Raw genomic sequence first — 25759 nt, 5'->3', positions numbered from 1 at the left:
AAACTACCAAAAAACAAGGCTAACTCACACGCCAAGAAAATTTATCACATAACAAAGACTGCACCAAGTAAAAAAACTCTCTTCCAGCAGTGGTGATGCCCATGTTTTTGCAGTTGAAAATGCTGACACTATCTCACAGCTGCCACAATACCACATCATGCTAAATAGCAATAGCATTTTGATTGATTCAGGAGCGTCTGCAAATTGTGTCAGTGAAACAAGCTTCAAGAAACTGACCACTTCCACAACTCAGCCCCACCACCACCAGGATTTACCCATTCCGCTCCAATGTCCCATTGCCTGTAAGTGGTTCTTTCAGGTGCAATGTAGTAAAAGAACAGAAAAAGACACACTGTCTCTGTACATTCTTTGTGATTAAAGGTGGTGGAGTCAGTATTCTCAGTTACAAGACATCCAATGCACTGGGACTAATTAAAGTAATTAAAGTCACATCAGTATCATCCACAGCAGTATCATCCACACCACAGTGTCTCACAGTTGCACAGAAGCTAGTGGACGGACATCCCGAGCTGTTTCAAGGAATTGGAAAACAAAAAGACTTTCAGGTAAAGCTTCACATAAATCCTGACATCAAACCCACGTCAACCGCATCGATGTGTACCTTTCCACATCCGCCAGAAGGTCGAGGATGAGCTTTGGAAACTGGAGGCAGAGGACATCATCGAGAAGGTCACTGGCCCAACACCATGAGTTTCACCAATCGTTGCACCACCCAAGCTTAAAGGGGACATAGCATGCAAATTCCACTTTGTTAGTGCTTCTACAGGTTAATGTGGGTATCTGGCATGTCTACCAACCCAAAAACTCTGGAAAAAAAACACTTGCGCGTTTTGTTATGGTTCCTCTAAGTCAGGAACGTCATGCTTGAGTGACTCGAATGAGCTTCCTGTGTATTGTGTCGTAACAAGGCACTGGAAGTCTCCCTACATGGCCTTGGCCCACCCCCCACCTCATCCCCCCCGCCCCCCCACACTCGTTACGCCGGGTTTACACCGGACGCAGCGAGGCTGCGAGGCAGCACAGCGCCGTTCCCAAGCGTGCAGCCGCCTGGCTGTTCACACGGGACGCGCATTTCTCTGCGCTGGTCAGCCCGCGATTCACTCACATGTGGCATTTGTCTGGATCGTTGGGATTGTGAGGCTGCAGCAGTTGCTCGGGCGCGACCACTCGCTCTCCCATGCGTGAGCTGGAATTTGTGTCAGCGCCACACAGCCAGCAGTGTGGAAGACTTGCGCAGTGTTCAGCACTACTGTAACACTGGCACAAACACACAGAGCCCCCACACTCGTTACGCCGGGTTTAAACCGGACGCAGCGCCGCTGCGAGGCAGCGCAGCGCCGTTCTCAAGCGCACAGCCGCCTGGCTGTTCACATGGGACGCGCATTTCTCCACGCTGGTCAGCCCCATAGACTGTATATATAAGGTCAGCCCGCGATTCTGCTTTCTCCGCTTGTTGTTATACCCGTTGAATGTCGGGGTTCGGGGGTAAATGATGGTCTTCATAGCCCCCCCCACCCCTCTCTTTCTCTCTCTGTCTGTCTGCTTGTAGTGGATGGGCAGAGGGGGACATTTAATTATGTGATTGGGAAAATTAAAACTCCAGGACAACAGAAGGGGAATACAAAGTATGGGATGCATATTTGATAATTTATATCATATAAAATATGTAATTTATATCGTTTAAAATCATGGGGGGAGAGGGGGAGGGGGGAGCTGGCGCATTAGCATTTAAAGGAACAGGCACTCAAAACAGGTCACTCTGTGGAGGGCTGTTTTATACAGGGTAAAAAGGGTGCTGTTTTAAATGATCCTTGTGGTATTTTGACCAAAGTATGTTACAGACATTTCATTAAGACCCCAAGGAACCATATCAACTTGTGGTAAAATGGGCATACAATGTCCCCTTTAAGACCCCAAGGAACCATATCAACTTGTGGTAAAATGGGCATACAATGTCCCCTTTAAAGAACCTGACAAAGTGAGAATTTGTGTTGAAATGCGTCAAGCTAACATGGCCATAGAGAGGGAACGACACATCACCCCCAACATGGACGACGTGATACATGAGTTAAATGGAGCAACTGTTTTTTCAAAATTGGATTTGAGAGCTGGGTACCACCAACTAGGGCTTCATCCAGACAGATATATCACTACATTCACCAGTCACCTTGGACTAAAGCACTACAAAAGGCTGAGTTTTGGAATATCCTCTGCTGCAGAGGTATTTCAAAATGCCATACGTCAAACACTTTATGGTCTCTCTGGTGTGAAGAACCATAGTGATGACATCATTGTTTTTATGGTGCCATCCAGGCCGAACATGACGACAACCTCAGAGCACTGTTCCAGAGACTCAAAGACAGTGGTCTCACATGCAATCGTGAGAAATGTGAGTTCAACAAATCAAGGCTAGAGTTCTTTGGTTTATCTTCTCTGCACAAGGTGTTTCGGCGGATCCAAAAAAGTCGCTGCAGCTCAGCATGCCACTGATCCTCAGAATCCAAGCGAAATCAGAAGTCTGTTGGGTATGGCAAATTATTGCTTCAGGTTTATCAAGGACTTCTCCTCCATTTCTGAGCCACTGCGCAAGCTCACCAGACAAGACACACCCTGGGTTTGGGGCCTGGAACAGCAAGCAGCCTTACAAATACTGAAAGACAGTTTAACCAGTGACACAATCATGTCATACTTCTACCCAGGCAGAGAGACAGAACTGATTGTTGGACTGGGTGCAATCCTCTGCCAGCATGACAAAAAAGGGGTGAAGCACATAATAGTGATGTAGAGAGGAGATACTCCCAGACTGAAAAGGAAGCACTGGCTATTGTGTGGAGTTGCGAGCATTTCCACCTGTACATCTATGGTCATCCTCTAACACTAGTGACCGATCACAAAGCACTGGAAATCATATGGAACAATCCCAGGTAGAAACCACCTGCAAGGATTGATGATGGGGACTCAGCCCCATTATTTCAAGGTGGAATACAGAAAGGGAGCTGTAAACCCCCGGATTACATGTCTCACATCCTCTACCATCTCAGACATATGACAGCTCATGAGCAACAAAAGTGGCAGAAAATAACTGAACTTCATTGTGAGTAATGCAACACCTAAAGCTATGTCACTCACTGAGATCAAAACAGAGATGCTTAGTTACCACATGCTGCCATATTAAAGTGGTTCAGACAAGTTAGCAGTGAACTAACAAAATCACATGCATCAGACATCATATTGCGGGGCACTAGGATAGTAAGGTCAACCTCACCTAACACAGTAGTTCCAGTCCTTGACAAAGTTTTCTCCATGTTTGAGATCCACAGACTTGTGAAAACAGATAATGGTCCCCAAGATGAAATCTCATGCAGACTTTTATCGTCATGCTACACCACACACTTTCTCTCCAGGTGACATCGTGCTTCATCGTCAGCCCAAGCGAAACAAGCTCACCATACCATACAACAGTGAGCCCTACACTGTGACCAAAGTGAAAAGCTCCATGGTTACAGAGGTCAGAGATGGACACTTCATTGTCAGAAATTCTTCATTCTTCAAGAAGATAGATCCAGATGTATTGGACATCCCGCTAGATCCTGTCAGTGTGACGCTACAATCACAATAACATCTTGGTACCCCTTGAGGCATAACAGGCATCCTCCGGCCTATCTACAGGACTATACATGGCATATGGAATGTCAGTCATATGGACAATCTCTCATGTGTTAAGAGATAAGAACAATAACTCCAACTGTTGTGGATTAGAAATGGATTGTTTTAGTCTGTTAAATGAAGCGTTTTACATTACAGTTCGTAATGCTCTTTCAGTATGCATATTATTCTATGGGTTATGTGTTCAAGCCTAGAATATGAATGGGAGGCACTTAGGGGCAGTGTTACAGCAGAGTTGCCATGGTTCTTCATGACTGTTCTACAGTACAGTTAGACAGCTGTTCAAATGTTTGTAATATTAAGCCCAGTGTCAAAGGTCAAAATATAATGCTAATGGTTTTCAAAAAATAGAGAAAAAAAAGGGCAATGTGGTTTTCATGGGAATACACTCTGTTCTTAGTCAAACTACGCCACCTGGTGGCGGTATAAATAACAGCCATGCACAGAGACTGAATGTGTACAGCCTGTAAGTTTGGATCAATAAACCCTGTTACTGTTCAGCATGTCGTGATTCATCTGGTGTCTACGCACACAACAGAAACATTACAGTTGGAAGCCATAATCATAATTGAAATTCAATTTATCCCCCAGCCCTACCCTGCAACTACATGTGAATGTTCCCGCTTGACAATAAGGTGTAATTTGTTAGTCACTCTCATTCATCAGTTCAGTGTCCTGTTCACTACAGCAGAAACAAACTTCACACAAACCTACACAATCTAAAACAGTGTAAATCCAAATTAATTTGAAAATCAAAACACAAAATTAGTATTTTCTGCTGTTCGACACTTAGACACAAATAAAAGTCCTGCATCAAAATTCCTACTTAGGTAAAAGTATATGCAGCTTGATGACACATTATCTAAATATTTTGTTTTGTGTGGAAATAAACCATACTGTTGACTTTGTCACTGAGATTTCAGATCTCAGATTAGAGCAACCGGAACGGAGATAGCAAAGAAAAAAGAAAAAAAATGAACTAAGAAGAAGAAGGGAACAGGGAGATGAAATAGGGGCTTGTTCTGTCCACTCCACGCACCCAGCTGGTATTGCAGTACCTCCAGGAACGGTGCACCAACAGAGTAGATGGCGGTAATGCACATTGATGTTGGTTGCCAACCAGAAATAAATTAAACGATATAAATCAACAAGCCAAATGAAAAATTAGGCAGCTAGGAAGGTCCGGGGACACTATCACCTTTCTACATATTTGTTAAACAAGTGGTTTGATACATTTAATTTGCCCTTTACTTTTTACTACTGAGACACTAACGAGCGTCTTTGACAAATATGAGCACACACACATGAAAAGTAAATTAAAATGCTAAATAAATATATAGATATATATTTTATCTATTTAATGTTTTAAGTACATTTCAAATTCAGCTTTCCCAATAACAATTTTAAGTTTCCCACTTCCCATTATTTCCATTGCCATTTTTCTATTTCTATTTCAGCTTATGCATTGTAATTTTAGTTTTTGTCATTGTCACTATAGATTTTAAAACTTTAATTTTGACCAAACATATCCTCCATAGGTAACAAAGCACAGCCAAAAGTATCACATAGCTGAACCAAAACTAACATACACGAACCACAACATATGACCTAAGGCCTTCTACTTAAGGCACCATACTCACTTATATTTTCTAATTTGGTTTTATTTGATCTACTATAGTATCATTTGTTGGGGAAGTTTAATATAGGTGTGCTCAAAATTAAAGTTTTATTGTATAATAAATTCATGATATGAAGACAAGTGCCAAGGTTAATAATGATTAACAAGTGCTCAAATTATAGTCGATATATTTGGCTGATCTCGGCCATGTTCTTCAACTGATTTAGCTAATTTATAATAAAAATGTGTATTCAAATCCCTCAAGGATTAATAATCGCTGCCCTGTAATTTGTAAGGTGGCAAACACTTAACATACACAAACAAGCAACATACAGTTCTGTTGTATTCCATCAAGCTGGCTAATAGAATTGCAGTTACTTGTCATGTGCTATGTTAACACCATTGGTTGCACTATATCAGTATCATTAGTATAACCATTAGCTTTAGCATGGCTGTAGCATTAGCCAGCATGGTAGCATGTTGAGGTAGCACTCACATTCACACAGGTAAACTTGCTCTACTGTACATATACACAGTCCACAAGAAATAATAGCCTCAATCCACAGTTTTATTTCACAAGCATTTATTCGATATTCTTTGGGTACAAGTGTCTTGCCTGTTATATTCACCCTTCTTCACCTTTATGCAGGGTTTCCTGGTCCCACTGGCAAACTAGAAGTGGTAGATTCCAATTCCATTTGTAGAGGGGGGAACCTGGAGTGTTCCACATGAAAGCCATTCCAGAGGGGTGTTTTAACTGCTATCAGAGAAATGCGTCTTTTATGTGCCCATATAATATAGCATAGTGATATTGCTGTGACAGACTAGTTGAGGTGAAATGCTGATGGGCACATAGATGTTTTTAAATTCACATCTTGCAGAGATTTGCTAATGGATTTTGTCTGATTTATGGTCTGTCTTGTAGGAGGGACTTCCGGTATAAAGCTATCTCGAGAGAGTAAAGCTTGGGCTTGGAGGCCGCATATACAAGACCCCAAGAGTCAGGGGCCTAGTAGTGGTTATTGTATCATAGTTAAGTGACTTAGGTTGTCTTACTATAGTTTGAAGAGTTTTTAAATTTCTTTTTTTTTTTACTGTTTTTCTTTTTCTTTTTTTTTCAACACTGCACATTTGAACTTGCACTTGCCTGGTGTTAACAATACAATTTAAGCACGAGGGGAAGATTTTGATTAATGTCTCCTTCTCCCACCATGGGGCTCATTACTACAGTGTGAGTTGAATTTGATGTCCATAGGACTTGCGTTTTGGCAGCTTTTCAGACTTTTTATGTTTTTGACTGCTAATTATTTTTTGAGGTATTTGCTTCCCATATCATGTAACTGTGATAATTTTGATAAATGTCTCTAGTTTGGCCCAATAACAGTATACTGTGAAACACTATAATAAACTAGAAAATCAGCTTGATTGTTTTATCTTATTTTACTATTAACTATTTTACTATTCATAATAAATGTTGTGATTCAAAACACACTCTGGCCATTTAAACAATTGAACAAATTGTTAAAAAGAAAATGGAAAAAAATATGAAATTCTTACAATACTAGCCATGAAGCATTCAGTGTCTTGGCTTGTTTTACATTGTACTTTGTTATGTGTGTCTTGTACAGGATGTACAGACGAAACTCCAACATGACTGGTTTCTGTTATCCCCCAAATGTCATCACTGTGCTCAAGGTATTGATGGGAGTTTCTGTTTGTCTGTGTAACTGATTCATATACAAATGGCATACAACATTATTCCAGATTTCTTTCATCCAATATCCAAATTGACATACATTTTTGGTGAATTTATGCATAGGCTTTAATATCATGCTCATGCTGAGTTTAAACATTTTTAATCAATCCACTCACCAATGTTTAATTTATTTTGAACTGATACTTGAGTAAGGGTCTATAATTGAGGGTTGTTTAAGAGTTTATGTTAAGTGTGGGACATAATAAATGTTTTTAAATTATTACACTGCATTACTGCTACCACATCCGTTGTAACACTAAATCTCATTGCAAATCAAATAGCAGGTACGATTACCTTACTTATATACTGTAAATAATGTAGATAGTTGCTTTTAAGTAAATTTTAATGTTTTGACTAAACAACAAAAACCTTGGCAGCACCTTGAGTTAAACCTATCCACATTTCTTTGTATGGGTTAACGGTAAAGTTACTACCGACCACTGAAGTTACCCTGATAAGCCACTTACACTAAATATTTGTTGTCTATGAAACCTTTAAAAACTACCATAGCAAAAACAGATTGGTATGGCATGTTGATATAAATGTTCTAATTAAACTTGTTTATCTTTGTATGTGTCCATTCTAGCACATAGACATGTGGTCCTTTGATGTGTTTAAGCTGAATGATGCCAGTGGAGATCATGCTCTGAAATTTGTCCTCTATGAACTACTCACCAGATACGACTTGATCAATCGTTTTAAGGTATGTCATTTCAGTTATGTGGTATTATATCATATATGTATTAAAGAAAGAGGAGGAGGGGTAGAATATCGGTTTTTATTGTTTTTTTCATATAATACACAACATGAAACAAATTCAAATGAATAATATTCAGCATAATTTAAATTGAACAGTAAACAAAGGTGGACTTAGGAAAACACAAGAATATACATTTTTGAATGAAATATTTTACAGATTATGTGGGTGAATTGATGAGGCTGGTTTTTGACAAGTATGCATACTGCATATATGCATTAGTATCAGGACATTAATTAAAACGTATAAATGTATACATAATGTGTGTCTGTGCTCTCACATTTATAGTAAAAATCTACTGTACTGCCAGTAAAATTTATCAAATCAAGAATCCAAACAAACTATAAGACAATTCCAATAAAAAAAAATTAGGAGAACTTTCTTATATTAGTGTGATTCAATAAAACCGAGTTGTGCTTTTAACATTAAGTAATGTTACCACGTAGTTAGCAACATAATTTAGTAACTGCTTGTACTTATCGTTAGATAGCGTTAGCTTTTGTATTTCTTTGCAGCAGATAACACAGTAGGGATGTAACTTGCCACTCTGAAACATCCTGCTCTATTCTTGGATGTATTTCTGGACTACCAGCTTCCTCTCTGTCGCTGTTGGACTTATTGTCAAACGGTTTGAAATTTGCCATTGTTGTTTATCAACGTGTGTTTTTATCTTTAGAGGCTAAGAAGCTAAGCAGAATCTACGCACATTCAAGGCACTCTTATGCACACTTGACTGCTGACGTGCTTGTGCAAAATAATCAGTTATTGTGTTTTCTTCAGCCAGAAAGTTATATCACGTATAAAGGGTACTTATAGTTTTTAATATATCTCAAGAAACGCATAACTTAAAAAGACAAACAGGTGCATTATGGGAGTTCCCCCAGCAGTCTATTCCTATAGCAGCATAGGGGGGATGGTTCAGGACTCACCTGATACATTCCTAACTATAGGCATTATCAAAAAGGAACGTTTTAAGTCTAACTTCAAATGTAGAGATAGTGTCTGCCTCCCAAACCCAGAGTGGGAGCTGGTTTCATAGGAAAGGAGCCTGTTAGCTGAAGGCTCTACCTCCCATTCTACTCTTACAGACTCTAGGAACCACAAGAGAACCTTTATTTTGGGAGCGCAGTGACGTATCTGAACAATACAGTGTTATGAGCTCTTTGATATACAGTACCAGTCAAAAGTTTGGACACACTTTCTCATTCAATGGTTTTTCTTTATTTTTCTTTCTTCTACATTGCAGATTAATATTGAAAACATCAAAACTATGAAGGCACACATGGAATTATGTGGTAAACAAAAAAGTGTTAAACAAACCAGAATATGTTTTATATTTTAGATTCTTCAAAATAGCCACCTTTTGCTCTGATGACAGCTTTGCACACTCTTGGCATTCTTTCAATCAGCTTCATGAGGTAGTCACCTGGAATGGTTTTCAATTAACAGGTTTGCCTTGTCAAGAGTTAATTTGTGGAATTTCTTGCCTTCTTAATGTGTTTGAGACCATCAGTTGTGTTGTGCAGAGGCAGGGTTGGTGTAGAGTTCTATACAGTGAATAAGCCTATTCGACTACAGTTCTAATCCATATTATGGCAAGAACCACTCAACTAAGTAAAGAGAAACGACAGTCCATCATTACTTTAATACAGGAAGGTCAGTAAATCCGGAAAATTTCAAGAACTTTGAATGTATCCTCAAGTTCAGTCGCGAAAACCATCAAACGCTATGATGAAACTGGCTCTCATGAGGACCGCCCCAGGACAGGAAGACCAAGAGTTACCTCTGCTGCTGAGGATAAGTGCAATAGAGTTACCAGCCTCAGAAACCACAAATTAACAGCACCTCAGATTAGAGGCAACATAAATGCTTTGCAGAGTTCAGGTAGCAGACACATCTCAACATCAGCTGTCCAGGGGAGACTGCGTGAATCAGGCCTTCATGGTCGAATTCCTGCAAAGAAGCCACAACTGAGGAAGAACAACAAGAAGAAGAGACTTGCTTGGGCCAAGAAACACAAGGAATGGACATTAAACCAGTGGAAATCTGTACTTTGGTCTGATGAGTCCAAATTTGAGATTTTTGGTTCCAACCGCCATGTCTTTGTAAGACGCACAAAAGGTGAGCGGATGGTCTCTACATGTGTGGTTCCCACCGTGAAGCATGGAGGAGGAGGTGTGATGGTGTGGGGGTGCTTTGCTGGTGATACTGTTGGTGATTTATTCAAAATTCAAGGCATACTCAACCAGCATGGCTACCACAGTCACTAATGACCTTCTAATAGCTTCAGATCAGGTATTGGTGTCTGTCCTCGTTCTGTTAGATCTCTTAGTGCAGCATTCGACACAATTGACCATCAAATTTTATTACAGAGACTAGAACAGTTAATTAGCATTAAAGGAACTGCCCTAAACTGGTTTAAATCATATTTTTCAGATCGATTCCAATTCGCGCAAATTAATGATGAGTCATCTGTGCGCACCAAAGTTAACCACGGTGTTCCACAGGGCTCTGTGCTCGGCCCAATTTTATTCTCATTATATATGCTTCCACTAGGAAACATTATCAGGACACACTCGGTAAATTTCCACTGCTATGCAGGGTTAGAAAAAGGTTAAAAAGGTTGGCAGGTCATTCTCTCAGTGACAGCCTCAGATTGGTTCTTAGGGTGCTGATCCCCCTTCATTGTCCTGTATGAAGGGAGAGACAATAAGAGAAATAGGGGATGTGGATATTTCAAGCTTATTACACAAATAAATTATTGGGCTTGTTAACACATCAACTAACGTTTGTTAAAAAATTGTCATCAACTTTAATTGACTGAATTTATTAAGTAATTGGGCTTATTAACAAATGAAAACTGTGTGTATATTTTTAACTCACCTGTAATGGGAAGAATGTTGCGCTCAGTGGGAGCAGTGATGCTGCGCTTTGGTCTGAAGGATAGCTGGCAGGTCAGGAGTAAGTTTGGTGGTTGAGGTGCGAAGGACGTCACGGAGATGGCTGTCGGTCGTTCTGGTTCTCAGTCTGCTTTTGTTCAGCGTTAACAGAGAGAATGTCTGCTCACAGATGTATGTTGAGCCGAACAGACTCATCATTCGTTTTGCGTGGCGTCTCATCAGAGGAAACTTGGCCTTTTCCAAGCTCCGGTAGAAGTCAGGTAGGGAGAGAAGCTGATGCTGATTCATCACACTGAATTTCGATCAGTTCTAATTGCAGACTCTCCTCCACTTCTTCTGCATCCATTGAAAACGGAGCCACAAACAGTGTGATTTCCTTCTCAATGACAGAAAAATCTTGGAAGTGCTGACTGAATTCTGTCATGAGAGATGTGATCACAGACACATATTCTCCCATTTTTGCAGAGAGCTTGGCATTTGGAAATGCGCATTTGATTTCGGTCAGCGTGGGGAAGTGCGCTACATTGAAGTTGCGCAGTTGTGACTCGAAGAGACGGAGCTTCGCACGGAATGCTTTCATCACGGCAACACGCTCATTGCAAATCAAACAAACACACTTCCCCTTGGTTTCTATGAAAAAATATTCATTTTTCCACCGAGTCTGACATTTTCTGCACTCGATTGCAATCTTGCGTCTCTTCGGTTCCGGCATTTCTGGTGACCCTGAGCAAATTTTTTCTTTGATTGCTTGTTTTGTGGAGACGCTGCCTTGTTCAAGACATTAGCGCCACCTAGTGTTTAAACTAAGAAGTGCACTACAGTGGGCCATAGTCCATTATATTTTTAGACTTTGATACGGGCCAATTAAAAATGGATGGCGGGCCGCAGTTGGACCGTGGGCCATAGTTTGGACACCCCTGGTCTAGAAGGTTGGGGGACACATGACACTCGGAGCTTCTCTTTCCAGCTTCTCCTTCCTCTTCTCAATCGTTATCACATCAAAGAAATTCATATCTCATCAATACATGTTACTGACTTGACTTCTTCCCCGGAGTCCCTTTGCCTTATCGTCCGCAGATCCAGGGCCACATCGTAGATTATGATCTGTGGATCGCGTATCAGACATCGTAATGGTGGATCCAGTGGCTCGTGGTGGATGTATCGTGTTGGCATCTGATAATGGTGGTGGACCACGAGGTGGCAGCTGATGGTGGATCCTGATGGCGGCAGTGGACAATGACTGTGGACTATAGTGGCATCCGATCTTGATGGTGGATCATGATCATGGTGGCAGCTGACCATAGACTATGATTGCAGCAGGACTGCTTGATATATAGTATTTCTCCTCAGATACTCGACCATTACTGACAATAATCCATCAATTCATTGACCTTCAGTTATGCTTCAAAATGTTTACCCTTATCAATGCTGCTAAATCCTTTATCTTGATGATGTTCTCCTTTACACTTGACATCTATTGCACTTTTGTCCGTCCTGGGAGAGGGATCTCTCACATGTTGCTCTCTGAGGTTTCTACGTTCTTTTTACCCTGTTAAAAGGTTTTTTTTGTAGTTTTTCCTTACTCTTGTTGAGGATTAAGGGCAGAGGATGTCACACCCTGTTAAAGCCCTATGAGACAAATTGTGATTTGTGAATATGGGCTATACAAATAAAATTTGATTGATGATTGATTGAATTAGCATTTGAATCACAGTGAAACCCCTGATGAATACTTATTTCATTTCACCATTGGAGGAAACCACAGACCTTTGAAAGGAAAAGTCATTCGTGTTTGGCAGGTAGATCTGTTATATGGATCAGATAAAGTAAACGTAGAGAACCTATTTTACATAGAACAATGCGTAAATTTTTGTAATCTTGCTCCGGTTCGTGGTGCCTGCCATTTGCCTCAGAGGTGTGAAGACGACGGACAGTTTACTATAGAATACAACAGGACAAAAGCATCACTTTTATGAAAAAAACTTGAGAAGAAACTTAGGGTTTTAGCAGTTCGTACAAATTAAAACGTACACTAGTTCTGCTCAAGCAATCAGTTCTCTCTTTTTCTTTTACCAACTTTCTCGCTAATCCCACAGTTGTTTACACGCTATTCAGATCTGCGAGTTACTTAGCTTAGCAGTTAGCAATGGCTTCTCTCTTTAGCTTTGCTCTAACCGTAATTTTGGGATTATTTATTAGCTTGAGCCAGTTCACATTTAAAATAAACTAGTTCAAAGTTCAGTTCATGCAGAATAAAATATGAACTAGGGCTGCGAAGCGGCACTGAGCAGGCCCAAGCACTTGCGAACTCGGGACCTGATGTGGCCGCGGGAGAGAGCAGCCGGGGACCACACCCACCAATCACGCATTACGGTCCAGACCATCAAGTGCAGACCACATGGTGAAAATTTTATGTAAATCTAATTTAAGTATAAAAATGAGGCTAACTTCCTGTAGGTGGCGCCATCAATATTACTACATACAGACTAATCGATCTGTTTAAGTCGGGGCTCTGATGTAGCTTGAGCAATTTGGGGCCAATTGGACAATGTACAGTGGAGTTACAACAACTTCATTTTCATGCTGATCAGAAGTTGGCGCTATGACCCTGACTCAATATTGACATATGGCGCTGTTCACGCCTGGACTCTGATCATGTGACAGAATTTTAGGGCCAATTGAACAATGCACAGTGGAGTTAAAAAAAACGTCCTTTTCACCGTCAATCAGTAGGTGATGTTATGACCCAGAGTTAATATTGACATATGGAGCTGTTCAGGCCTGGACTCTGATCATGTGACAGAATTGTGGTGGTGATTGGACAATGCACAGTGGAGTTATGACAACATCGTCTCCTTTGACGAAGAATGAATCTTCGGCGCACCTCAATGTTTACACGGTTTGAGGAAATGTCACAATTCTGACTATGTTCCTATAGCTTGTCTGACCTTATTTGAGCTGTATATTGTAAAGCAACCAGGAGCAGTGCATCAAAGTATAAAACATGTCAGTTCCTGTCGCCAGCAGGTGGCGCTGTGACGATGACTCAATATTGACATATGGATCTGTTCAGGCCGGCACTGTGATCGTGTGAATGAGTTTTAAGAATGATTGGAAAATGAGTATAATGAGTATAATAAATCCCTCTTTTTCGGTTAATCATCAAACTTTGACACCATGCCACTATCAGACCATGTGACAAACACAAAAAAATGGAGGTAGTTCCAATCTCCATAGAGTTGAGATGACACATTGAATTTAAAGTTGATCTGATGAAAGCTCTAGGAGGAATTCATTTAAATACATGTGTAAATGGTCCAAAATGGCCACTTAATTAAAAATGGCTGACTTCCTGTTTGGTCTAGTATATAATTTCAAGAGGGTTTTTTGTTCGTAATGAAAAGACATGTCCCTACCAATGTTTGTACATGTCGGTCAATTGTGGTGACGTGGCTGCACTTTAGGGGGCGCAATTCAGCTATTTTGCCACGCCCATTCCTTAAAACAATATGAATGTCTTCGGGGGCTGTTGTTACACACATGTGGTTTGAAGGAGATTGAACAATGTACACTGAAGTTACAGGAATTTCTTGTTTCATGATTTCTGTGCAGATGTCATCAGGCCGGGAATCTTGTCTTAGATATTTGACGCCACGCCACGGTCACACCGTGTGACGAAAACTCACAATTTGATCTCCATCTTGTTGAAAATTTGAAAAGCTCTAGGAGGAGTTCGTTAAAATACACGTGTAAAATGGCCATAATGGCCACTAAATTCAAAATGGCTGACTTCTTGTTACGTTAGGGACTTATGCTCCTTGAGACTTTTTTGTTTGTCTGGTCATGATACACGTGTGTACCGATTTTCTTGAAGATCGGTGAAAGCAAACTCAGGGGCTGTGTTCTAGGTGGCGGTGTTCAGCCATTTTGCCACACCCAATTCAAATTGTTTCAGAATACGTACATTTTCACCACTTCTGAATTTTCGGGAAACTTTAGTGAGTTTTTGAGAATGTCTAGGCATGAAAAACGCGATTAATTTCGCCTGAAAAATATCTATACTCACATCCGTTTCAACAGGGCCTTCACATTGTCAGTGCTGTGCCCCAAATAATCATTTCAATTTCAATAGCGCCTCCGCACTGTCGGTGCTCGAGCACTAATAATCATTTCAATTTCAATGGGACCTCCGAACTGTCGGTGCTCAAGCCCTTATAATAAGAATAATTATTATAATTTCAATGGGCCTCCGCACTGTCAGTGCTCGGGCCCTAACTAGTTCACGTTCATAGTTAATTTTTTTTAAATTTTCAACTAAGTTCACGATTCCAAAAATGACCTAGTTCACGTTCATTTGTTCTATTTTTTATTTGGACAAACTTAAGATCATGTGTTTAGTTATTAATCGATGGTGTCGGATCATGTCTGTGTGTCGCTCCACTCATTTTAACACTGTCCTGACTGTGAGCGTCACGTCTCGTGTTGTACTGAGCACAAAATGTTGATGAGTCATTTTTCATGATGTTTAAATACAGTCTCATAAACTCTGGTGCGAATCAAACAAACACTAGGTTACTTCATGTACTGATCAGGTCCTGATAACTTGTGATAAGTGTTAAAGTGAGGGCAGGTCAGAGTGGAGGAGGAAACAGAAACTCTAGCACAGTACAAACCAACTGCAGCTTCTGCTCTGATCTAGAACATGAGGCACAGCAACCTTTTACTTTACCTTAACCTTAGCTCGGATTAAGGAGTGCTCCTTAATCCGTGTTACTTTAAATAAATTGTATTTATTTATTTTAAATTTCTGTCGTGTGTTTTACATTTTGCTGATTTTGAACAGAAGTGATTATTGATGGATTTTATTCATTTGGTCAAGAGACTAAACTCTGTCTCAGAAAAAAAGTTATCACCTCAGCTATCAGTAGTAAATGTCAGCACAAACACATACACATCAAACTTTATTTCCTATTTAGCAAATTAATCTTGTAGGTATTTGTAAAAAATCATTACTTATTTTATCATCATGTTTTCTTTTCTTTTCTTTTGTACATTAATTCATCAGCAGGAATAATATATCACTGATATTTGTGGATCTGGGAGCATACGACTTCATCTGCTCCAGCTTCTTTAATCTCCTCTGATTTTGATCAGGCATAACTTTTATTACTTTCTGTGGCAAATGACCCAGCAACTGTCGACCAGTTCGCTCAAACATGAGTGCAGTTAAAGACACAATATTCTGTAAGTTTATGTTTTCATCTGCCTCTGACTCCAGCTGGCATTCTGGAGCAAAACATTGCTTCGGACCAGGCACCTTATTTTGCCAGTTTATCAATGGTAGACTGATTTACTTGAAACTTTTGCTTTGCATTCGGATTTGGCATATTTTATTTTTAAACAAATTGTTCACGGTTTAGTTTTAACCTCGGCTGTGGACTGATTATTATATTGGCATATTCACATTAATAAAAAAACATTAACTTATACAATCATTAAACCCTGCTGCAGCATCAGAGCTTCCATAGTTACATTTTCTTTACCAAATCAGTGGTGGCAAACTTCAAGGATTTTTAATGAAAACTCAGAAAGTATTTCGCCTTGTGTACACACTCTTAAAACTATCGGCGACCTCAACTCCAGGATCAGAAATCCGAACGGAGACTCCACTTTTCCCAGAGGACACAGAGTAGATGAAGCCGCCCCAGAAAACATCCCCTCCTTTTGGGGGCTGTGGGGTTCAATTAACAAACCACAGTCTTTTTCAAATTTTTCCTTACAGACACAGGCTCACCGCCAAACTGCCGATTACACCAATGTCAGGGTGTAATCAGGTGGCAGCTATTGCCTGTGCCTGGCGAGACCCAAAGTTGCCCCAGAAACCAACCAACCACTGGTAAACAGATTAAGTACAGACTTAGTACAGTGCAGTATGACATTATAAATATACAAGATACAATTTTCACTACAGCTCAGTTCACCTTCTTTCATTTCTGCTCATTCAGTTTTGATTCAAATAGATCAATTTGGATTTTATTCTCGTTGGCCATGAGGTCAGTCTACTAAGAAAAACTCCCCTCAACACACATACTAGCCTTTGATTGTTTTGGGGTTTTTTTCTGTTTTGTTTACAGTCAAATAGCAGAAATCTTGCATGTTTTCTTTATGATCTCCTCAAGCTCTGACACAGTAAGGCAAATCAAAGAATAACTTTAAATATGCAACTTACCGTATCTTTGCTGTATTGAGATCCTAGCCAATTTGTTATGGATGTTTTCTGGAAGCTGGTGAAAGGAGAACTCAGGCAGCAGCTAATGCAGAAGATTTTAATGTAGACTTGATGCATCAAGGAGACCAGAAGTTGGAACAATATACAAACGCTAACAGAGTAACATGAGCAATTATCACCCCCAATTCTGAAGATGTCCCCCACAGCATCCCCAGATACAGTATCTTCCTCTGCTTGCGTCACCCATTCTAACAGCACATCCATGAATGGGTAGAATTGCCATCACTCTCTATGTTACATGTAGGTGTTCGCATCCTATTGGATAGTTAAGCCTAAAGTATGCATTCCTAAATCACATTGTGTCCTTGCCACTGGTGAAATACGCAAAAGAGTTGGGGAGAGTTGAAGTTGGTGTCTCTCTGTCTGGCGCATCTGAATTAGATATGAAAGTCCCTAAGCGTAGACACTACAATGTACTGTTGGTTGGCCCTTTATCTATAACCTGACCTTGGTTTCTGCTTAGAGAGAGAAGGGAGTATGTAATTATACAGGCACTATTCTCCTGTACAGATATAATATACAATATACATTATATACATAATATTTAGTGGCATATACAGTAATGTTGTGAGGATGGTCAAAAATTCCTTAACAAGAAGAGCCAAGCTCCTCTGTTCTTAATCCTCAACAAGAGTAAGGAAAACTACCAAAAAATCCTCAGACGTAGAAACCTCAGAGAGAGCCACATGTGAGGGATCCCTCTCCTAGGACGGACAGAAGTGCGATAGATGTCGCGTGTAACTGACAACATTGATAAGAAGAAACACTTTGTAACACAATGGAAAGTAAATGAATAGAGGAGTTATTGTCAGTAATGGAAGAGTATGTGAGTAGGCATATTGTATATCAAGAAGTCTTGTTGAAAATAATAGTGCACGATCAGCTGCCACCATGATCAGGATCCAACACCACAATCAGATTACAACATGAGAACCTGAGCCAGCTCTAACTATGAGCGTTATCAAAAAGTAAGGTTTTAAGCCTACTCTTAAAAATAGAGAGTGTGCCTGCCTCCCGAACTGAAACTGGGAGATGATTCCACAGGAGAGGAGCTTAATAGCTGAAAGCTCTGGCGCCTGCAGTCACCTGTGGGGTGACTGCATCCCACACGAACAGGTCACAACATTTCTGCTTAGCTGCAATTCAACACAACAGTAATATACAAGTGACTAAACCAAAGTGGATTGCAACAACCACAACACCAAAATGATCCAGGTTGCCAACACACACCTATGCAACCAAGAAGTGATCCAACAAATGCAGAGAGCAGTTACCACAACACAAAAGGTCACACACACAACCTACCGGAATAAAAAGCATTAATCACGGCTCCACAAGACAGTGACCAAACAAAATGTAGTCATCGCACAAGAGATCACAACCAAGGTGCTGTTCTAAGGCAACCCAAACCCTATCTGCCTAACGAAATAGCTATCTAGCCTAGCTAGTCTTCAGTGGCTCCCCAGGAGGCTTCTTTAAACGTTTAACTCAGTAAGTGGGCAGCAGACTCAAGACAAAGTCCCCTCATACCCTGAAAATGTACCCACACCCAGGTATACCACCAAAAATAAGAAAGGCTAAATAATAAAGTGGCAAGACTCAAGTCTGCCCGATGGCTAAATAATTAGGATGCACGGAACCCAGCACCCAGTCAAGTACCATTTGCACATAGCAAAAACCACAAATGATTTACAAAAGAAATGCCCCATTCACTTAAACAAAGCTCATTAGAGACAAATATACACAAACATTTACTTCACCTCATGGATGTTCTATCCCGGACGAGCGCCCAAATGTTACGCCCCACGATTATGTGGCCATACGGGGCGAACAACATGTAAGACAAAACTTGTTTTTTTGGTTTTGTTTCTTAAACAAACAAAAAAAAACACAGGACGAGATGTAAACATCCTTAAGTGACCACCACTGACACGAATCAACTACAGAAAGCCTTTAAAACAGCCGAACCATGGGATTTATTAACATCAAATGACACAATACACACAATGTTAAAATCCCAGGCTGAGGCCCAGCAGAACCAGCAGTCCCCACACTGGAAGCCTCAATTCACTGGACAGGTGCACCTCATTGATGACTGATCAGATTGGAGCTAGAGGAGAGACAAGAGAAAAACAGGAACACTACAGCTGTAACAGGGACAACAAGTAAGCCTTGTCAAAATTCCTGACTGTTTCACTGGTAGCGAGGGCAATGTCATCTAGAATAGCTATTGCATTAGATAATGCTTTTCTAAGGTGTTTAGGGCCGAGTATTAGAATCTCTGTTTTATTTGAGTTTAATTGGAGAAAATTGCAGGTCATCCAGATTTTTATGTCCTTGAAATATGCTTGAAGTTTAGTTAATTGATTACACTGTTCTGGTTTTATTGATAGGTATAACTGGGTGTCATCCGCATAGCTATGTAAATTGAGTGTTTCCTGATAATGTTTCCTAGTGGAAGCATATATAAGGTGAATAAAATTGGGCCGAGCACAGAACCCAGAGGGACATCATGGTTAACTTTGGTGCGCACAGATGTCTCATCGTTAATTTGCACAAATTGGAATTGATCTGATAAATTGGATTCAAACTAGGTTAGGACCGTTCCTTTAATTCCAATAAACTGTTGTAGTCTCTGTAATAAAATGGGATGATCAATAGTGTCAAAGGCTGCACTAAGATCTAACAGGACGAGAACAGACACAACCCCTGATCTGAAGCTAATAGAAGGTCATTTGGGACTTTTGCCAAGGCTGTCTCTGTGCTATGATGAGCTCTTAACCCTGACTGAAAGTCTTCATATAGATTACTTTCCTGGAGAAACTCACACAGCTGATTGGCTACAACCTTCTCCAGGATTTTAGACTGGAAGGGGAGGTTGGATATTGGTCTGTAGTTGGCTTAAACCTCTGGGTCTAGAGTGGGTTTTTTGAGAAGGGGTTTGATTACAGGTAGCTTAAAGGACAATGGTACATATCCTGATGATAATGATAGACTGATTGTATTAAGTAAAGTACTATTAATAGGGCAGAATATCTGTAAGCAACTTTGTAGGAATGGGATCTAAGATACAAGTTGCGGGTTTAGACGATGAGATTATTGAGGCCAGCTGATCAAGGGTGATTAGAGAGAAGCTGTCTAAATAATTAGTAGGATTCTCAGCTGTTCCTGAGATTTCTGTGCTTGATGATGTATTAAGAACTGAGGGGAGGAGATAGTAGATTTTATTTCTAATACTTTGAATTTTATCGTGAAAGAAATTCATAAAGACATTGCTATTCAGGGATGGAGGAGTACTGGAGTAAATGGAGCTGTGACTCTTTGTCAGCCAGGCTACAGTGCTGAAGAGAAACCTGGGGTTGTTTTAATTTTCTTCTGTTAATGTGGAGTAATGGGCAGCTCTTGCTTTGTGGAGGCCCTCTTATTTACCCTAAGACTATCTTTCCAGGATAGGTGATTTTCAACTCAGTTGTTGGAGCGCAACTTCCTTTCTAGTTTTCTTGATGCTTGTTTTAGTGTACACATTCATATTCTCTCTGGCCACACCTTAGATCTACTACCTGTTCAGACTTATTCTCTTACAAGTTGACAGTCTATAATCCATTATTTGGATTTTTTCTTTTTTTAAATATAAAGGAAGCTGTAATCACAGGATATGCTTACACCGACAGTTTTTATCTTTTATGCTATCATTAAATTAGGGTTAGTGTTTATATTCCACAGATATGCTCTCTGGTAGTGGAAAGGCTTTAATGATTCAGCCTCTGCAATAGAATATGATGGTCAAATGGGGTCAAATGCAGCACTGAGATAAAAAAAAAAAAAATAGATCTCAGATCCTTGACCAAATCAATAGTCATTTGTAACTTTCACAAGTGATGTTTCTCTGCTATAATGGTCTCTAAATACTGAAAAACCTCAAAGTATTATTAAAGGGTAACTCCGGCAGGTGCTGGGGGCTCTACATATGTGTAAAAAAAGTATTACAGCATTTCTTGTCCCAAGAAGGAATAATGGCAACATTTACAAATATCCTTAAGTAATGGCAACTTTTAGTGGAGTAGTTGCATATTGGCCATTATAGACACCTTTGATGCAGGAGAAGATTTCATGTAATAAACAAAGGTCTGTCTAGTTTTGCTGCATCAATTCTGATAAGATTTTAACTCTCCATTGTGTGTCTGGAAATGTTAGGGGTGCCAAGTTCATATTTGTCACTGTGCTTCTTTGTTGTGTTGCCTTTATGTCAGGTCCCTGTTTCTGCCCTCATATCATTTGTGGACTCGTTGGAGGGGGGCTACAGAAAGCACAAGAACCCCTACCACAACCTGATGCACGCTGCTGATGTCACACAGACTATCCATTTCCTGATCCTCAAGACTGGCATGGTGGTAAGTCTGGTGTTGGGTTAATGCAGACACAACCATGCAATGTATCACAATGGATAGAAATTTGCTTATTTCTTTCAAGCAATTCTCTCTTATGTCACCATAGGTGCTTCAATATTGAGTTTACGGTCAAATATAACTTGTATAGGTAGGACCCAGATGCAACATGATACAGTTAGATATAATCAGTTGGAATTGATCATTAATGCAGCTCTCAGCAGACACAGGGAAAGGCAGGCAGGTGATCAGTTCCATATCAGGAATCACTGGAGGTTCAGCCTCGAAACAGAGATTACAGGGATTACGGATCAAATACGCTCTAGGTGGCCCCTATCAGCGAGCTGAACTCCCTCTAGAATGTTCATTTATTTATACAGCGCTTGACAAAGCTTTACAGTACAGTTTTACATTCACCAACTCACGCACACATTCATCCAGTGCATCTATGTGCAGCACTTTCTGTAATGTACTGAGATGTGTTGGACTCAAATGCTCGACTCGGAGACAGAGATGATAAAGAATAACTTTTACTGAATGGTTTCGGTACACGGAGTGGCAGTCCCGTTAACAAACACAATATTCCAATAAGTGTCGGGCAGAAGTCGAAGGAGATCCAGTCCAGGTTCGGTACACAGGTGAGGCAGTCCAATAACAAACACACAATTCCAATGAGTGTCAGGCAGTAGCAGGGTTCGGTGAAGATCCAGTCCAGGTTCGGTACACGGGTAGACAATTGTTGAACAGGCAGAGGTACCGACAGGGAAGAAGCAAAAGCGGAGTCGATTACACAGGCCGGGGTCGGAATCACTAGAAACTTAATTATCATAGAAATCGCTGGGACGCTTGAGACACGGGGAAACAAAGATGAACTGGCAACGCGACACAGGAACACACAGACTAAATACACTAGGTGATGAGGAACAGGTGCAAACAATCGGGGAGGAGCAGACAATCAACAAGGTGGAGCACACACAAGGCAGGGAGTGAGGAGTTAGTAAGCAGGACTGGACGTAACAGTCCCCCAGGGATGGCACCGGACGTCCCAGGCTGGTCAGGATGAAGGCGGTTAAAGTCTTGAATGAGGGCCGGGTCAACAATGTTCTTCGTTGGCACCCACGCCCTCTCCTCAGGACCGTACCCCTCCCAGTCTACCAAGTATTGGCGACCGCGGTGGCGAACTGCCAAGAGGCGTTTGACCGTGTACACCGGACCTCCATCGACGATCCTCGGAGGAGGAGGGAGCTTGGTGGGAGGGACCAATGGGCTCTCCAATGCAGGCTTGATCCGGGACACATGGAAGGTGGGATGCACCCTCATTGACCTGGGAAGCTTGAGTCGCACTGCAGCGGGGTTGATGATCCTGGAGATGGGGAACGGACCAATAAACCGGGGGGCCAACTTGCGGGACTCCACACGTAGGGGAATGTCACGGGTGGACAGCCAAACTCTATTGCCAGGTTGGTACGTGGGTGCAGGAGTCCGTCGTTGGTCCGCCATCTTTCTTGCACGGACTGAGCTTCTTAGGAGGACTTCACGGACCCCACTCCAGACCCGACGGCACTGATGGATGAACCTCTGGGCAGAGGGGACGTTGACTTCCTTCTCTAGGTCGGGGAACAATGGTGGTTGGTAGCCATAGGCACACTGAAATGGAGAAAGGCCGGTAGATGAACTGGGTAAAGTATTGTGTGCATACTCTACCCAGATGAGATGATTACTCCAGGTAGCCGGGTTTTGGGAGACAAGGCATCGCAGTCCGGTCTCCAGTTCCTGGTTCATCCGCTCCGCCTGGCCGTTGGACTGGGGATGGTATCCGGAGGAGAGACTGACTGTGGCGCCGAGGAGGGAACAGAACGCCTTCCAGAACTGGGAAACAAACTGTGGACCCCGGTCTGACACCACATCCTTCGGGAACCCATGGATGCAAAAAACATGCAACAGGACAGCCTGCGCAGTTCCTTTGGCAGAAGGCAGCTTGGGCATGGGAATGAAATGAACCATCTTAGAGAATCGATCAACAACTGTTAAAATAGTGGTGTTACCTTTCGAGGGAGGCAACCCGGTAACAAAGTCCAGAGAGATGTCAGACCAGGGGCGATGGGGCACAGAAAGTGGCTGCAGAAGCCCAGAGGGTGGGCGTCGCAAGCTCTTGTTCTGAGCACACACGGCACAGGCAGTCACGTATTCCCTGACCTCTCCCTCCATGGATGGCCACCAGAAGCATTGTCTGACCACAAAGAGAGTCCGCCGTATCCCAGGGTGACAAGAAACCCGGGAGGTATGAGCCCAATGGATGACCTGGGAACGAAGTGGAACAGACACAAACAACCGGTTCGGGGGACAGCCCTCCGGCACTTGACTATTAATATTTGCCTGTCTGACCTTTTGTTCAATTCCCCAGGTAACGGCCCCTACCACACAGGATGGAGGCAAGATATTAGAGGGGAACCTCGGGGCAGAACCAGGGTCAAACAGACGAGACAGTGCATCTGCTTTAGCATTCTTGGAACCAGGGCGATATGACAAGGAGAAATGCTCCCTCCAACCAATGACGCCATTCCTCCAGGGCCACTTTAATAGCCAGCAACTCCCTACTCCCCACATCGTAATTTTGTTCAGCGGGAGAGAGTTTCCGAGAGAGAAAGGCGCAGGGATGAAGTTTCTTGTCCACTTGTGATCTTTGAGAGAGGATCGCCCCAACTCCTACGTCAGAGGCATCAACCTCAACCATAAACTGAAGACTAGGGTGTGTGAGGACCGGGGCAGTAGTAAATGTCTCCTTCAATCTTTGAAAAGCTCTCTCAGCCGGTAGTGACCACTGAAACTTCATGTTGGAGGAGGTCAGGTTATGCAATGGGGAAGCAATAGTGCTGACGTTTCTAATGAAACGTCTGTAAAAATTAGCAAAACCCAGAAAGCGTTGGAGATGTTTGCGAGAAGTAGGAGTAGACCACTCAGTCACAGCGCTAACCTTTGCCGGATCCATCTGGATGTTGTCTTGAGAGACGATGAACCCTAGGAAAGCGACGGAGGACACATGAAATTCACACTTCTCTGCCTTCACAAAGAGTTGGTGGGTGAGAAGACGCTGGAGAACCTGGTGAACATGCTGGACATGAGTGTCCTTATCTGGGGAGAAGATGAGGATATCATCCAAATAAACAAAGACATATTTATTCAACATGTCGCGGAGTACGTCGTTAACCAACGCCTGAAATACCGCTGGCGCATTAGATAAACCGAATGGCATCACGAGGTACTCATAGTGACCACTGGGGGTATTAAAGGCCGTCTTCCATTCATCCCCTTCTCTTATCCTCACCAAGTGATAGGCGTTCCTCAGGTCCAGCTTGGTGAAGACCTTAGTGTTCTTTAGTAGCTCAAACGCAGAGGAGATGAGGGGAAGAGGATACCGATTCTTGATGGTTATCTCATTCAATCCCCGATAATCAATACAGGGGCGGAGCGTCTTATCTTTCTTGGCAACAAAGAAGAACCCAGCTCCGGCAGGAGAGGAGGACGGCCGAATAAGTCCCGCCGCCAGGAAGAGTCAATATATTCGGTCATAGTCTTTACCCCGGGAAGACAAAGAATAGAGGCGCCCCTAGGGGTGAACTACCTGGTAGGAGGTCAATGGCACAGTCATAAGGTCGATGAGGCGGTAGAGAGGTAGCCCGAGTCTTGTTGAAGACTTCCTTGAGGTCTAGGTACCATGGAGGCACTCTGGAGAGGTCTGGGAAATCGGAGTCCAAAGAAGCTGTGCGAGGCGAGGTGACAGCAGAACGAGAAACAGGAAGTTCAAGACAACTGAGAGATGAAACATCAGAGGAGTGGGATACTTTGGAGATAGAAACGGCGCGAATGCAGGTGACAGAACATTTCCTGTCCCAACCTGTTACTTCCCCTGTGACCCAGTTCATGTGGGGGTTATGTTTGGAGAGCCATGGAAAACCCAGAATGAGAGGGTGTGATGGAGAGTTGAAAAGGTGAAAGCTCAGAGATTCAGTATGTTCTTTGGAGATATTTTACACAGTAAGTGTCCATCTAGAGCGTGAGCCTCTAATGGCTTGGGAAGAGGAATTAATTTTAAATTTAATTTCTTAGCTAACCTCCAGTCCATAAAGCTCTCGTCAGCCCCGGAGTCAACTAAGAAAGGATAAATGACAGTCTGAGATGGTGTGATAAGCACTGCTTGCATAAGAGGTCGAACAGAAGAAACAGTAGTGTGGCTCACCAGTGTATATCTTGCAGTTGCCTGGTCCTTCACTGGACAGCCTGAGAGGTAGTGGCCCAACTGCCCACAATAGATGCATCTTCCCTCACAGACTCGACGTTGATGCTCCTCTGGACTGAGCTTGGTTCGA

At 41.9% G+C, this 25759-nt stretch overlaps 1 protein-coding gene across 1 annotated transcript in view; it reads left to right on the top strand.

Moving 5' to 3' along the window:
• The window catches only part of pde1ca (phosphodiesterase 1C, calmodulin-dependent a), a 119619-nt gene that overhangs the window by 20789 nt on the left and 73071 nt on the right, over positions 1–25759 (top strand). The window contains exons 6-8 of the mRNA XM_047344602.1: positions 6934–7000; positions 7648–7764; positions 21258–21398. Of these exons, the coding sequence (XP_047200558.1) occupies positions 6934–7000; positions 7648–7764; positions 21258–21398 (325 nt within the window). The remainder of the gene's footprint in view (positions 1–6933; positions 7001–7647; positions 7765–21257; positions 21399–25759) is intronic.

This window comes from Hippoglossus stenolepis, chromosome 19 (assembly GCF_022539355.2).
Source record: "Hippoglossus stenolepis isolate QCI-W04-F060 chromosome 19, HSTE1.2, whole genome shotgun sequence".
NCBI lineage: Eukaryota > Metazoa > Chordata > Actinopteri > Pleuronectiformes > Pleuronectidae > Hippoglossus > Hippoglossus stenolepis.
This window is presented reverse-complemented; position numbering and strand designations above follow the sequence as displayed.